The sequence below is a fragment of the Gymnodraco acuticeps genome, unplaced genomic scaffold (assembly GCF_902827175.1).
Source record: "Gymnodraco acuticeps unplaced genomic scaffold, fGymAcu1.1, whole genome shotgun sequence".
NCBI lineage: Eukaryota > Metazoa > Chordata > Actinopteri > Perciformes > Bathydraconidae > Gymnodraco > Gymnodraco acuticeps.
The window spans coordinates 185952-201662 of NW_022991513.1; the positions used below are offsets into that span (position 1 = coordinate 185952).

At 44.7% G+C, this 15711-nt stretch overlaps 1 protein-coding gene and 1 long non-coding RNA gene across 2 annotated transcripts in view; one reads left to right on the forward strand and one right to left on the reverse strand.

The window, feature by feature from the left end:
* ctr9 (CTR9 homolog, Paf1/RNA polymerase II complex component) overlaps positions 1–13510 on the forward strand; it is a 36860-nt gene extending 23350 nt beyond the window's left edge. The window contains exons 3-22 of the mRNA XM_034196932.1: positions 112–351; positions 442–559; positions 640–729; positions 1309–1565; positions 1659–1766; positions 1858–2094; positions 2216–2434; positions 2608–2791; positions 2887–2975; positions 3070–3255; positions 9592–9679; positions 9763–9911; positions 10006–10122; positions 10353–10498; positions 10609–10680; positions 11821–11956; positions 12085–12228; positions 12317–12475; positions 12570–12682; positions 12767–13510. Of these exons, the coding sequence (XP_034052823.1) occupies positions 112–351; positions 442–559; positions 640–729; positions 1309–1565; positions 1659–1766; positions 1858–2094; positions 2216–2434; positions 2608–2791; positions 2887–2975; positions 3070–3255; positions 9592–9679; positions 9763–9911; positions 10006–10122; positions 10353–10498; positions 10609–10680; positions 11821–11956; positions 12085–12228; positions 12317–12475; positions 12570–12682; positions 12767–13184 (3270 nt within the window). The 3' untranslated portion in view covers positions 13185–13510. The remainder of the gene's footprint in view (positions 1–111; positions 352–441; positions 560–639; positions 730–1308; positions 1566–1658; positions 1767–1857; positions 2095–2215; positions 2435–2607; positions 2792–2886; positions 2976–3069; positions 3256–9591; positions 9680–9762; positions 9912–10005; positions 10123–10352; positions 10499–10608; positions 10681–11820; positions 11957–12084; positions 12229–12316; positions 12476–12569; positions 12683–12766) is intronic.
* Positions 13511–13584: 74 nt separating this feature from the next.
* LOC117533283 lies at positions 13585–15059 on the reverse strand. Its single transcript, XR_004567035.1, has 2 exons — positions 15007–15059; positions 13585–14506 (listed from the first exon to the last, which is right to left on the reverse strand). It is a non-coding gene; the product is annotated as an uncharacterized LOC117533283 (long non-coding RNA).
* Positions 15060–15711: the final 652 nt, after the last annotated feature.

The window sequence follows — 15711 nt, forward strand, 5'->3', positions numbered from 1 at the left end:
ACACAACACAGGTATCAAGTCAAATTCCTCGTATGTGTGAACCTACCTGGCAATAAACCCGTTTCTGAGGAAACAAACTAACATGTATCACATTACTCTGTCTTTTTACAGTTGGAGTACTTCAAGCAGGGCAAAACTGAGGATTTTGTCAAGCTTTTAGAGGCAGCTCGTATCGATGGAAACCTTGACTACAGAGACCATGAGAAGGACCAGATGACCTGTCTGGACACATTGGCAGCTTATTATGTCCAGCAAGCGCGTAAAGAGAAAAACAAAGATGCCAAGAAAGAGCTCATCACGCAGGCCACGCTGCTGTACACGATGGCAGATAAGATCATCATGTATGATCAGGTCAGGAAAAAATAGATGATGAGAGAAAAATACTACTGTCCACCTAATTTTGCATTGCAAGTAATCATAACATGCTGTTTAATCATTTAGAACCATTTGTTGGGACGAGCCTGTTTCTGCCTGCTGGAAGGAGACAAGATGGACCAGGCCGACGCTCAGTTCCACTTCGTCCTCAACCAGTCCACCAACAACATCCCTGCTTTGCTTGGTAAGATAATTATGAAAAAATAGGACATTAATCTTAAGCACAGTGATTTTTGTACTGAAATAATGGTTGTTGTTCAACAGGTAAGGCCTGCATCTCCTTCAATAAAAAGGACTACAGAGGAGCACTGGCTTACTACAAAAAGGCTCTGCGTACAAATCCCGGCTGCCCAGGTACACACGCTACCTCTATCATCTTTAAAACAGAGCCATGTATTTACTTCTACATCATTATTAGTCTGAGTCTGGACGATTCCAGATATCATTATCTGAGTTGTTTGACTTGGACAAAGGTCCCTCTAATTTGGTTGTATAGAGCTGTGAGAAAAGTAGGAATTATATTTTACATTTTAAATGTCATTGAACTTATCTGTAAATCAAGGTAAATTATGATCAATATCTAAAAAAACGTAGTAAATAAATAGAGTAAAACAGGATTGGAATTCACTTTTTTTATCCATACCAAATGACCTATCTGTTATTTGTTGTCCCCAATGAAATCTAAGAAAATACCAAAATGCCCAGCAATTCAACATGACACATTTAAACAACCACAAAGATAAATGTTACATGTTTATGAAATGGTGAAATGGCTTTTTGCATAACCGCCAACAACTATGATAAGTATTTATTGGCTAATATATCAGCCAGGCTCTATTTCATGCTACTCCTATTAAAACAGTTCTCATACTCGAGTTGTGTTACAGATGTTTCTTCATCTATCTTTTCTCTTGTTCCCTTGTCTCTGTCCAGCCGAGGTAAGACTTGGAATGGGACACTGTTTTGTGAAGCTCAGCAAACTGGAGAAGGCTCGTTTGGCGTTTGGTCGAGCCCTGGAGCTGAACTCAAAATGTGTGGGAGCTCTCGTTGGTTTGGCGGTTTTAGAGCTCAACAGCAAGGAGCCCGATTCCATCAAGAACGGCGTGCAGCTCCTATCGCGCGCCTACACCATCGACCCCAGCAACCCCATGGTGCTCAACCACCTGGCCAACCACTTTTTCTTCAAAAAGGTAGTCAATAGTTTGATTTGTCATTGAAATACGGACACAGTTCTTTACGTTTGTGTTATAAACTGTTATTCACACCTGTGTGTTTTCTATCAGGATTACAGTAAAGTGCAGCATCTGGCTCTTCACGCTTTCCACAACACAGAGGTGGAGGCCATGCAGGCTGAGAGCTGCTACCAGTTAGCTCGCTCCTTCCACGTTCAGGTACGTTTCTAACTGATACTGACGCAGCTTACTGTGTATTCACCGTGTTATCGCTGTATGTCTCTGATGTCTCTTCTCTCTTTCTCTTCAGGAGGACTATGACCAAGCGTTTCAGTATTACTACCAAGCCACTCAGTTTGCCTCGTCCACCTTTGTGTTGCCCTTCTTTGGCCTGGGACAGATGTATGTGTATCGAAGAGACAAGGAGAATGCTGCGCAGTGCTTCGAAAAGGTTTTGAAGGCCTACCCCAACAATTATGAAACTATGAAAATTCTTGGGTCTCTCTATGCGACATCTGAGGATCAGGACAAAAGAGACATCGCCAAAGTACGTCAGAATATTTGATAGTTTTTGTAATATAGCGGCTTATTAAGACATTACACTATACTAGTATCTCGGAAATGTGTCTGGAATCAGCTCTAAAAGTGTCACCGTCTCTGTTCACTAGGGTCATTTGAAGAAGGTGACGGAGCAGTACCCAGACGACGTGGAGGCGTGGATCGAGCTGGCTCAGATCCTGGAGCAGACCGACATTCAGGGAGCGCTGTCTGCGTACGGCACGGCCACCCGCATCCTGCAGGAGAAGGTGCAGGCCGACGTGCCGCCCGAGATCCTCAACAACCTCGGGGCTCTTCACTTCAGACTGGGAAACCTCGGAGAAGCAAAGGTAGCTGTCGATATACAGCACAGCTTATAACATGACACTGTAAAAAAGCTTCATTATTGATTGAATGAACTGTACATCCATGGGTCCATGACTATAAAGTGTGCAAAACAGTGTATTTTTTAGCAAAGACAGCAGTGGTATTTAAAGCATGGGTCATCGCTTCCCTCCTACAGAAATACTTTCTCGCATCTCTGGAGCGGGCCAAGGCTGAGGGGGAGCACGACGAGCATTACTACAATGCCATTTCTGTCACCACCTCCTACAATCTGGCCCGCCTGTATGAGGCAATGAATGAATTCCACGAGGCTGAGAAACTCTACAAAAACATCCTGAGAGAGCATCCTAACTACGTGGACTGTAAGCATCACAAGCAACATCATATGGTGAAGTGAGGGCAAGAATAAAAAGGTGTTTGTACTCACTGAAGGATTGTCGGAATTTCTGTTCCTCAGGTTATTTGCGTCTCGGAGCGATGGCTCGCGACAAAGGCAACTTCTATGAAGCCTCTGATTGGTTCAAAGAGGCCCTGCAGATCAATCAGGTACTTTTGTTTCACCTGTCGTGTTGATATCATAACAGAATTCAATCCAATGTGTGTCCAACTCTTTTCAACATGATCCTGATGTTTGCTGCAGGATCACCCCGATGCCTGGTCCCTGATAGGGAACCTTCACTTGGCCAAACAGGAATGGGGTCCGGGTCAGAAGAAGTTTGAGCGTATTCTGAAGCAGCCGTCCACTCAGAACGACACCTACTCCATGCTGGCTCTGGGAAACGTGTGGCTGCAGACCCTGCACCAGCCCACCAAAGACCGGGAGAAGGTGCAGATTTGTTGCATTATGGCCTCACTTCTAAAATGTTTCAAGTCATTTCAGATGTGTGGGAAGCGGTGGGATGTATCTATGACAAAACACCTAGGGGAACACTTAATTGTAGGGATGCTCCGATCGCCAATTTTGGGGCCGATCGCCGGAATCAGTATCGGCCGATACCGATCGCCGATCCGATCGAGTGGGCGGGGCCTAAATGGAAGATTTAAACATCACTTTAAATCTTCCATTTAAAGTGATGTTTAAAACCCAGTTAATGGGGCTCATTCACTGGAGCTTCCACAAACAACAATCAACTTAATTATTACATTCAAATGATGTACATTATTCAAGTTTACATTAACTTTGGATAATAACACGGGAGAAATGAGCGGAAGCGCTCTCTTTTCCTCTCTCTCTCTCTCTCTCCCTCTCTCTCTCCCCCCTCTCTCCCTCTCTTGACAGCCTGTCAGTATCTCATGCAGCTCACTGATCCAGTAATGAGTGACCCGACAGTGAAGAATACATATATTTATAATGACTAGTTTAGCTTGTTCCATAGATAAAATAGCTAAGTGTGTTATAACTCTTTTACATTACATTACATTGCATTTAGCTGACGCTTTTATCCAAAGCGACTTACAATAAGTACATTCGACCAGGAAGACACAACCTTGAAGAAAACAGAATCATATAAGTACTAGGGATGCACCGAATATTCGGCCACCGAAAATTATCGGCCGAAAATGGTTAAAAAGGCCCTTTCGGCTTTCGGGTTTTAGCACCGAAAAAATATCACCGAATGTCAGAACAGGCTTACGTTGGTAACCTAACGTGTTGTTGTGATGACGTAATAAAGACGCGGCGACCATGCTCGCGGCTGGCTCACAGGGGGGGGGGGGAACATTGACCTTTGTCATCGAGATTGCCCTGAGCCTTTAACAAATCGTATTAAATAATCTGATGACAGACTGTAAACAGAATAGCTGAAACTTTAACAAACTAAATAACTCAGTTACCTCTAATCATTAACCCATGTTTGTATAATGTAGTTAACTCTGTGTGTTGCTGCTAGCATACATCAATCAATCAATCAATGTTTATTTATATAGCCCAATATCACAAATGTTACATTTGTCTCAGTGGACTTTACAGTTTGTACAAAATATCAGTATGACAATACGACACCCTCTGTCCTTAGACCCTCACATCGTACAAGGAAAAACTTCCGGAGAAAACCCACAGTTTAAAGGGAAAAATGGGAGAAACCTCAGGGAGAGCAACAGAGGAGGGATCCCTCTCCCAGGACGGACAGACGTGCAATAGATGCCGTGTGTAAATTGAAAATATAATACATTTGCAACATAGGTAGTCCAAATGTTTGGAAATGCATGTGTGTATAATAGGAAGATGAATCCACGAGGATATCCATCCAGGGCCTATGATCCAGGACCACAGCCACGACTCAAGATCCAGGGCTCGCGATCCAGGACAGAGGAGCGCAGGATCATCCATGACTCCGGATCCCGGCGTATATAGACACCAAAAAGAAAGACATTTGGGGAAGCTGGGTTAATCGGAACATGAGAGTACACAGGTATAGACAGAGAGAAGGAAGAAGTAAGATGTCCCCCGACAAACTAAGCCTATATCAGCAAAACTAGGGGCTGGATCTAATCAGCCCTAACTATAAGCTTTATCAAAAAGGAAGGTCTTAAGCGCACTCTTAAAAACGGATAGGGTGTCTGCCGCCCGAACACAAACTGGAAGCTGATTCCACAAATGTGGAGCTTGATAAGAAAAGGCTCTGGCTCCCATTGTACTTTTAGAGACTCTAGGAACAACCAACAACCCTGCATTCTTGGAACGCAATGCCCTAGTAGGACAGTAGGGTATAATGAGTTCTTTAAGGTAAGATGGCGCCTGCCCATTAAGGGCTTTGTAGGCGAGAAGAAGAATTTTAAATTCTATCCTGTGTTCTATAAGGAGCCAGTGTAAGGCAGCCAGAACAGGAGTAATGTGGTCCCTTTTCCTAACTTTGGTTAATACACGAGCCGCAGCATTTTGAATCAGCTGAAGCGACTTGACTGACTTCTTGGTACACCCTGATAATAAAGAGTTACAATAATCCAGCCTTGAAGTAACAAATGCATGGACTAGTTTCTCTGCATCGTTTTGAGGCAAGATATGCCTGATTTTTGCAATGTTACGTAGATGGAAGTAGGCGGTCCTTGAAATTGATTTTATGTGGGCGTTAAAGGATAAATCCTGATCAAATATAACACCAAGATTCCTTACAGTCTCACTGGAGGCCAAATTAATGCCATCCATAGTTAGTATATCCTTAGATAATTTGTTTCGTAGATTCTTCGGGCCAAGTACAATAACTTCAGTTTTGGTCGTGTTTAACATCAAAAAGTTTAAGGTCATCCACGTTTTTAAGTCCTTAAGGCAGTCTTGAATTTTATTTAGATGATTAATTTCATCAGGCTTGATTGATAAATATAGTTGAGTATCATCCGCATAACAATGAAAGTTTACAGAATGATTCCTTATAATATTGCCTAACGGAAGCATATATAATGTGAACAAAATAGGTCCGAGCACTGAGCCCTGTGGCACTCCATGGCTAACTTTGGTTTGCGTGGAAGATTCATCATTGACACGTACAAACTGAGAGCGTTCAGATAGATAGGACCTAAACCAGTCTAAAGCAGTTCCCTGTATGCCAACTAAGTGCTCTAGTCTTTGCAATAAGATATCATGGTCGATAGTATCAAATGCAGCACTGAGATCGAGCAAAAACAAGAATAGAGACACGTCCCTTGTCAGAGGCTATTAGAATGTCATTTGTGACTTTAACCAGAGCTGTCTCTGTGCTATGATGTGTTCTAAAGCCAGACTGAAAAGCTTCAAATAAATCATTGTTTTTTAAGTAATCACACAACTGTTTTGCGACCGCTTTCTCAAGAATTTTTGAGAGGAACGGAAGATTAGAAATAGGTCTATAGTTGGCTAAAACCTCTGGATCGAGGTTGTGCTTTTTAAGAAGCGGTTTTATCACTGCTACTTTGAATGATTGTGGAACATAGCCTGATAATAAAGACATATTCATAATATTTAATAAATAAGTGCTAATTAATGGAAAAACTTCCTTCAACAGCTTAGTTGGAATTGGGTCTAACATGCACGTTGATGGTTTAGAAGAGAGAATCATTGAATTTAATTGTTCAAGGTTTATGGCTGAAAAGCATTCTAGTTTACTATCTAGTGTAATATTAGAACTTACGTTTCCGGGAGCTGTTGATAACACTATACATAACACCTGACGTGGAAACGTTACTCGTGGACGGGGCTACAGAGCTGCTAGAAAGACGGTCGAACCCGGTACATTCCTCCGTCTGCATGCGGTGCACTTTTGCTAAATGTTTAGACAAATTGCTCGTGCTTACATGCTAAACTCTTATTGCACTTATGGTAACAAGTATTCTCCACATCGAGACGGGTAAAGTTTAACCACACCTCGGAGCGCGTTCTCTCCGCCATCTCCGCAGTGTGTTGCTGCATGTAGCAGCTGCGTGTGTGTAAACTGCCCCGCCCCCTCGCACACAGACGGGGGAGAGAGATCTCGTCTGATCGAAAATACATCATAGACGCATTTGTTGTCTTTGTTGTCGCATTTGTTGTCAACGAGTTGGCGACACTAAGACTGCGATATAATGTTTTTTAGCAATAATACATGACATATATAAATGTACTGTATGCATTCAAAAGTGCTGAATAAATGTTTTATGGACCCATAATAGTGATTATTATTTAAGTTAAGTTTTGCCATAATCATGTCTATTTCCATAATCAGGTAGCTGAACAACATTGGTAAAAAATGTATACATTATATATATATATATATATTTCTATTAATCATTTTCGGCATTCGGTTTTCGGCCAACTGTTTCCTATTTTCGGTATCGGTTTCGGCCAAGAATTTCCCATTCGGTGCACCCCTAATAAGTACATCAGGTTTCATAGAGCCAAACATTTCAAGTGCTACTCCACTGGCTTTAGGTAAGCCAGTCCTTTATTAGTATAAAAGTGCTTTGTTAATAGTTCTAACGCTCGAAGTGGAGTCCAAAGAGATGAGTTTTCAGTTTGCGCCGGAAGATGTGCAAGCTATCTGCCGTCCTGATGTCAATGGGGAGCTCATTCCACCATCTTGGAGCCAGGACAGCAAACCCACGTGTTTTCGCCGATGGGAACTTGGGTCCCCCTCGCAGCGAGGGCGCAACGAGTCGTTTGGCTGATGCAGAGCGTAGTGCACGCGCTGGGGTGTACGGTTTAACCATGTCCTGGATGTAGGAAGGGCCAGATCCATTCGCAGCATGGTAAGCAAGTACCAGTGTCTTGAAGTGGATTCTAGCAGTTACCGGCAGCCAGTGAAGGGAGCGGAGGAGCGGAGTGGTGTGGGAGAATTTAGGAAGGTTGAAGACCAGACGAGCCGCTGCATTCTGGTGAGCTGCAGAGGTCGGATGGCACATGCAGGTAGACCAGCCAGGAGGGAGTTGCAGTAGTCTAGGCGTGAGATGACGAGAGCCTGGACCAGAACCTGAGTCGCTTTCTGAGTCAGCTGGGGACGTATCTTCCTGATGTTGTAAAGCGTGTATCTGCAGCAACGGGTTGTAGCAGCGATGTTTGCAGTGAAGGACAGGTTGTTATCTAGGGTCACACCCAGATTCCTTGCAGTCTGAGTCGGGGAAACAACTGAGGTGCCGATGTTGATTGTTAGGTCAAGAGTGGGACAATCTTTTCCCGGGAGGAAGAGCAGCTCAGTCTTGTCAAGGTTGAGCTTGAGGTGGTGAGCAGACATCCACTGAGAGATGTCAGCTAGACAAGCAGAGATGCGTGCGACGACCTGGGTCTCTGAGCGGGGAAAGGACAGAATTAATTGGGTGTCATCAGCGTAGCAGTGGTAAGAAAAACCATGCGGGCTAAAGAGGAGAAGAGGAGGGGACAGAGAACAGAGCCCTGAGGGACCCCCGTAGTTAATTGACAAGGGTCGGACTCAGACCCTCTCCAAGTCACCCTGTAGGTACGGTCTTTCAGGTATGAGGTGAGGAGGGAAAGTGCAGAGCCTGAAACTCCAAGTTTTTGGAGAGTGCAAAGGAGGATCTGATGATTCACCGTGTCGAATGCGGCAGACAGGTCCAATAGGATGATGACAGAGGAGAGGGATGCAGTTTTGGCAGTGTGCAGTTCCTCCGTGACAGCAATGAGAGCAGTTTCTGTGGAGTGACCTGCCTTGAAACCAGACTGGTGCGGATCCAGAAGGTTGTTCTGATTGAGATAACAGGAGAGTTGTTTAAAGACAGCGCGTTCAAGTGATTTAGACAGGAACGGGAGGAGAGAGACAGGCCTGTAGTTTATAACATCAGACGGGTTGAGAGTGGGTTTCTTTAGGAGAGGGTTTACTCTTGCCTCCTTGAGACTGTTTGGAAAGTGACCAGAAGTTAGAGAAGTGTTGATGAAATGGGTGAGAAACGGTAGAATATCAGGAGCGATAGTCTGAAGGAGGTTTGAAGGGATAGGGTCCAGAGGACAGGTGGTAGGGCGGGCAGAGGTAATGAGGGTAAGAACCTCACTTGGAGAGAGAGGGGAAAAGGAGGTAAGTGTGTTGGTGGAAGGAGGGTCTGGTGACCCAGCGGTGAGTAAAGGTGAGTCAGAAAAAGAAGAGCGAATATCATCAACCTTTTTTTCAAAGTGGGTAACAAAGTCGCTTGACAGAAGTGAGGAGGGGGGAGGAGCTTTTGGAGGGTCCAAGAGGGTGGAGAAGATGGAAAATAGTTTTTTAGGATTGGAATAGGAAGATTGGATCTTATCTTGAAAGAAAGTGCTTTTTGCCTGAGAGATCGAAGCAGAGAAAGAGGAGAGGAGAGCTTGATAGGTTAGGAGGTCGTCACGGTGTTTGGATTTCCACCATTTCCGCTCTCTTGTGTGTTTTGCTCCGCTCACCGGTCTGTCACAGCGGAAGGAGCTGCAGGATTCTGCTTCACACACGTTGCATTCCGCTATTTTACTGTCTTTTTCGGACACCTTAAAATAATGCCAGACCGGTGAAGCCATTTTGGCGAGCTTGTTTTGCCGCACACAGAGAAAAGTGTCATGTATTTTACGTCATGCGATCGGCTCTCGCGATCGGCATGTTTAGAGAGCACCGATCGATCGGTAGAGAGTGAGTATCGGCCGATCTCGATCGGTGACCGATCGATCGGAGCATCTCTACTTAATTGTGTGTGTGTGTGAAGAGGAATTGTGGATCCCCAAACTGAGTAATTGTGTGTTTTGTCTTGACAGGAAAAGAGACACCAGGACCGAGCCCTGGCCATATACAAGCAAGTCCTCCGAAATGACTCTAAAAACCTTTACGCTGCCAATGGCATCGGTGCGTTTAGTTTTACATCCTAATTATTGTATTTGTTAAACTGTATATGTAGGACGTAGCTAACATACAAACCTTGTGTCCAGGTGCCGTCCTCGCTCACAAGGGCTTCTTCAGAGAGGCTCGTGACGTGTTTGCGCAGGTGAGGGAGGCCACAGCTGACATCAGTGACGTCTGGCTGAATCTGGCTCACATCTATGTGGAACAGAAGCAGTACATCAGCGCTGTGCAGATGGTAAGGGCCTCACTTGTGACTATTTTTACAAAAATGATTAGCTTTTTTTACAGGTTTTGGTCAGTCCATTTGACCATTTTATTCTGCTCCACAGTACGAGAACTGCCTGAAGAAGTTTTTCAAGTACCAGAACACAGAGGTGCTGCTGTACCTTGCGAGGGCGCTCTTCAAATGTGGGAAACTCCAAGAGTGCAAGCAGATGCTCCTGAAGGTAACATGAAGAAAAACAACGCCGTGTGGATGAAATTATTTTTGCTTCTTTCTTGTACACAGACACTGTTAGATGCACGTTTATACATGCAACACTTGGCAAGGAATTGGGTTTCTCTGATGGCAGTTTGTGTTTTTAAGGCGAGGAGAACGGATTTGATGAAAATCCTTCATCTTGTCCTACAATATGAAGGGAGTATAACTTTGTTTCCCTGATGTTTCTCCAACCAGGCCCGCCACGTGGCGCCCAGCGACACGGTGCTGATGTTCAACGTGGCGCTGGTGCTCCAGAGGCTGGCCACGCTCGTACTGAAAGACGAGAAGAGCAACCTGAAGGCTGTGCTCAGCGCTGTCAAAGAGCTGGAACTGGCTCACAGGTATTAGACTTGATTTATACCCCCCGCTGCCCCTCCCCCTCTAGTCGGATCCTCTGGCTGTTCTGTGTGTAATCCTGCAATTTTATCATCTCCTCCTCCTCCGCTCTCAGGTATTTCAGTTACCTCTGCAAGGCTGGCGACAAGATGAGGTTTGACCTCGCTCTCGCTTCCTCTGAAGCCAGGTCAGTCTCATTTCATTCTGTTCACAGTTTATATACATGCAGGAGCTTTTATTTTGTGGTTTTAAGGAACATTACAATTATTTCTGAAAGCTACAATTGTTTATGTAATAATATGAAGACTTGTTTATTTGTATTTGATCTAGTTCCGATTGCTCCACCCATATAGACCAAATATGTGACCCGCTCTATCGAAATCAGTCGGAAGTCGCAACGGCTCATTTCAAAATAAACGTGGATTTGCGTAAACAAACAGTTTTTCGGGGTTCGGACTTTTGTTTGATTTTAAATAAACAAAGTCTTGGCTTTCAGAATATGAAACTTTTATTTCTAAAATCACATGATAAATACATGAAGCTTGTAAAGGGAAGATGACAGGCACCTCTCACTCGCACCCTGCTCATCCGCAGCTCCGCTCCCCCTCAGCTCCGCTCCCCCTCCCTCCGCTGAAATTATGAATGTCAGAGTATAGTAATCATAGATAACACGGCAGGGTCCGTTACAGTTTGTTTTCATCTGGTTTCAAATAAACAAAGTCTTGGCTTTCAGAATATTAAACTTGTTTCGGTAAATTCAGATGATAAATACAACTTTGAAGCTTGTAAAGGCATAATTACAAGCGGAGAACGGAGTAACTCGACGTCACAGCAGGCAGAACAACAGCCGGTGTTTCTCGTGAGTGAAACACAATACACACAAACGCAAAAATACACAAACACACACACACACACACTCGCGGGCTTCCCCCAGACCAGTAATCCAAATGAAAATATCTTTCCTCCGTAGTATTTTGATCATTTGCTCCGCTAATCAATCAGATCGATGGATTCCAGAGAAGAGGACATTTTGAAGGCCTTTTTCTCAAAATGATGACTCGTGACAGTCATTATATAATGTGACATATTTCGCTTAATATTTGGAGTACAACAACAATCCTGATATCATTAGAAAGCTAGGAATCTCCTCTTTCCAACAGTGTATACAACTTAAAATGTGTCTTCGGGTCAATGCGACTGATTTCGATGGAGCAGGTCACATAGATGTGTTTGGTTTTTGTTCAGTACATATGCAGTTTAAGCCTTACGGACACATGTTTTTTGTTTATTTTAAACCTTTCACGCTGTGTGTGTTGTGGGATTGCAGGCAGTGCTCTGATCTGCTCAGTCAGGCTCAGTATCACGTGGCGAGAGCCAGGAAGCAGGATGAGGAGGACAAGGAGCTTCGTGCCAAACAAGAACAGGAGAGGGACATACTTCGTCAGCAGATGATGAAAGAACGGGTACTTATGGAGCTACTTTTCTAAAACTTTTTTGTAGAAACTTAACATGGCTAGGTTCTTCTATTACATTTGGAGGTACAATTAAGCACTTATTAATTGGTTGACTTGTCACCCTCAAACCTTGTTAGACGGATAAGCGCAACAAACAGGTGGAGGAACAGAAGAAGCTCTTGGAGCAGAGAGCTTTGTACGTGGAGAAGACCAAGGGCCTGCTCAGCTTCGCAGAGGGATCAAAGGAAATGGGCAAAGAAAAGAGGAAGGGCGGTGGACGTGTGAGTATTTATGCATTAACAGCAAACTACTATCTATCAGAACACAGCGTGGAGAACACACTTCATATTTGTTTTTTAACTTTCTAAGCGCAAGAAAGGCGACATTGATGAGTTTGTCAACGATGACTCTGACGAGGAGAAGGAACTGAGGAAGAAGAAGAAGAGAAAGGGCGGCAGTGACGATGAGGAGGGAGGATCGCGGCCCAAGAGGCAGCGTAAACCCAAAGAGCGCAAGAGGATGGACAGGGTACCTTGAGTTTTCTTTCCGTTTTTTCCTTCTTGAAATATGTTTTTTGTCCTTATTTCCTACACATTTAACATTTTGATTATTTATTTGTTAGTCCCAGCCTGAGCGCCTACCACCGTCTCTCAAAGGAAAGATCAAGTCCAAGGCGATGATCTCCTCTTCTGATTCTTCTTCAGATGAAGATGGGCTGAAGATAGCTGAAGAGAAGTAAAAAAAAAAAAAAAAAGAACTGACACGTAAACAATTGTGTGAATCAACAGGAAACCAATGAGTGCTTTTTCTCCCCTACAGACAACAAAAAGACAGTGGTTCAGGGTCTGATAACGATGGCGGCCACAAGAAGCGCATTGCGTCTGAGAGCGAGTCAGATGGAGGTAAGAACCGCTCGGGCAGCGAGGCGGGCAGCCCCCGGCGCTCTGCGGGCAGCCCCCGGCGCTCTGCGGGCAGCCCCCGGCGCTCTGCGGGGTCCGACGACTCTGGCAGTGACCGTCCAGTGAAGAAGAGGAGGGTGCAGCGACAGTCTGACTCCGAGCAGTCTGACAATGAGAGCAAGAAGAGTCGGTCGGGATCTGAAGACCAGTCCCGGCCCGCTTCGCCCGCCGCAGTGTCGGAGCGAGGATCTGAGGCGGGGTCCGACAACGAGGGCTCCCCCCGCCGCTCCAACAACGCCTCTGAACGGGAAGCCTCCAACAATGACGACAGCGATTAAATCTTCCTCACATAAAACTCTTGAAATCTGCATTTTTAATTTTCTATTATGAGCAGGGATTTCTGTCTGTGCGATATCTGGGAAATTAGCCTAGACAAGTGTAGTTTTTGTTGGCACATGCTTCTGGTGTATTCCTAACGTCCTGTCAGAATTCTGTTTGAACAGTCGCTGTGTTTTGTTAAAGATGTTTTGTTAAAGAAAGATCAAATCACTTAAAATGAACTAAAAGGAGTAAATGCCTATTTTCTGTCATATGGTCGGACAACACACTGACCCAAAAATGGGAAGATGCTTCAACAAAATGTCAAATAAATATAAAAAACAAGCATTGTGTGAGATGTGGGTTGATACATTCTGCTCCTGTATATTCCACTCCACAAACATAGTACCAACATATAGATAGTGTTGAATATTTTGTGATTTTTATTAACACAGGATTCTTCTTGAGTAAGGTATTTCTAAAAATACAAGTGAGTTGGAAGTAAAATAGGTCATATCCGGTGGGCAGATGAATTCTATCATCTTTACTTAACCCCATGATGTTTTTCCCTTAAGGGGGTAGTAGTTCTCCCGCAACCGTACACTCACAGTTGGTGGGCTTGGTGACCAACTTCTCGCTTGGTTTGGAACAGCACATTTTTGGCCGACCCTACACGTTTGCAAAACGGAGTGGAGGTCGGTTTGGAAATGGGCGATAGTTCCTTAACTTAGGACATTTTTATAATTTCTCCTACAGCCAGTATGACCCAAAAGCTGATTTGCAACTACATTCTGCAACTACTCGACCATTAGCTCTTATATAATTGAAACCAAAGTTGTATGCACTCCTCCATACAAGCAATAGCATGTTCCAAAATTGAAACTATGATATGGGTTTAGTGATAAGATAATAGAGATAAGCTTGGACTTTATTCATCCCGAAGGAAATTGTTGTGCCAGTTAAAAAAATACAATAAACACAGCAGCACAATAATAAAACTGTACACTAACAGTGCAGTAAAAAGAGCAATGCAATAACTACAGGAAACAGACGGTCACATAATTAATGTAAATATTACCAGTATTTAGTAGTGTTATGACGTACACGTGTTTCCAAAAGCCACGGCACATTTATTGCGGTTGTTCAGTATAATGCACAAGATGGATGAACGAGGGGAGAGGATCGCCGTGTTACTCCTCCTGCGGCTGGCTTGGAGAGAGTCAGGGCCGCCATGTGACTCCGGGCAGCTGGGCTTAATAGCACCTCGGCCCCGGCCAGGTGTCCGCGATCGCGCTGATTGGCCTCTTCAGCTCCACCCACCATAAGACCTGTAACACAGGCTCTGGGGCCGTCACAGTAGTGCAAAAACCGTAGTGGTAGTTACGTAATTGCATGTTATTTATAGAACATTATTAATAATAATATTGCCCGTTATATAGCAGTGTTTTGTAATCATGGTAATGGTATTTATTTTGCACATCGTGTTGGTGAGGATGTTCTCAGTTCCCTTTACTGAAGGGTGAAGAGTTATAAAGTTTGAGGGGAGGAAAGACCTCCTGTGGCGCTCCGTTGTAGTCTCAGTCTACAGCTGAAAGTGCTCCGGTAGGAAACCAGTGTGGCATGCAGGGAGTGAGACTCGCTGTCCAGAATGTTGAAACGTTTCCTCAGCATTCTCCTCTCCGACATCTCTGCCAACGACTGCTCCACTCCCAGGACAGAGCGTGCTCTCCTGATGAGCTTGATGAATGTGTTGGCCTCAGCTGTCTTCACCCTGCTGCCCCAGCACACTACAGCAAAGAATATCACCCTGGAGACCAGAGTCATAAAACATCTGCAACTCACCCCCTGATCCCACCGGAAGCGTCTGCGCCGCGCTGCGACCTCCTCCTGCGTCATAACCCACCAGGCGCGTTTCAAAACGTTGCGGAAGCGGAGCGTCGTGTGTGCAGCCTCGCAGTTGTTGGATGGACGTTCCACTTCCTGCCTGCGCCGCGTCAAAAATAGGATTCATCCTATATTTTAGAAATTCCTTGCGGCGAGGAGCTTCTGGGACGCTTCGAGCCGCGGGTCTGGTGGAATAGCACCCATTGACTAGAGTGGCCGCGATCGCTAAAAACGCCGCAGCGCAGACGCTCCTGGTGGGATTAGGGGGTTAGTGCTGCAGATGTTAAAAGGACCCGAGTTCCCTGAGGAAATACAGGCGACTGACCTTTCTTGTAAAGGTTGTCACTGTTTTTATTCCTGATATACAATTAAATGTATTTGTCATAGATTACATAATTAGAAATGCATGACAAATCAAATCAACTTTTGTTGTTGCTCAGGACATGTACACAGCAAGATTTAGACTCTGCATTGATCCCATGCTAGTACTAGGAGCAGTAAGGGGGTCCGCTGCCCAGGCACCTGGCCCTCCCTGAGGGCCCACTTCCCCCCCCGGGCCCTGCAGAGTACTTTGTATGTTCTGGGACTTGGAACCAGTTTCCAACACCAAGTCCCTCCGTACAGAGGAACTGAGGTGAACAATTAGCATCTTGTTTGATTTCC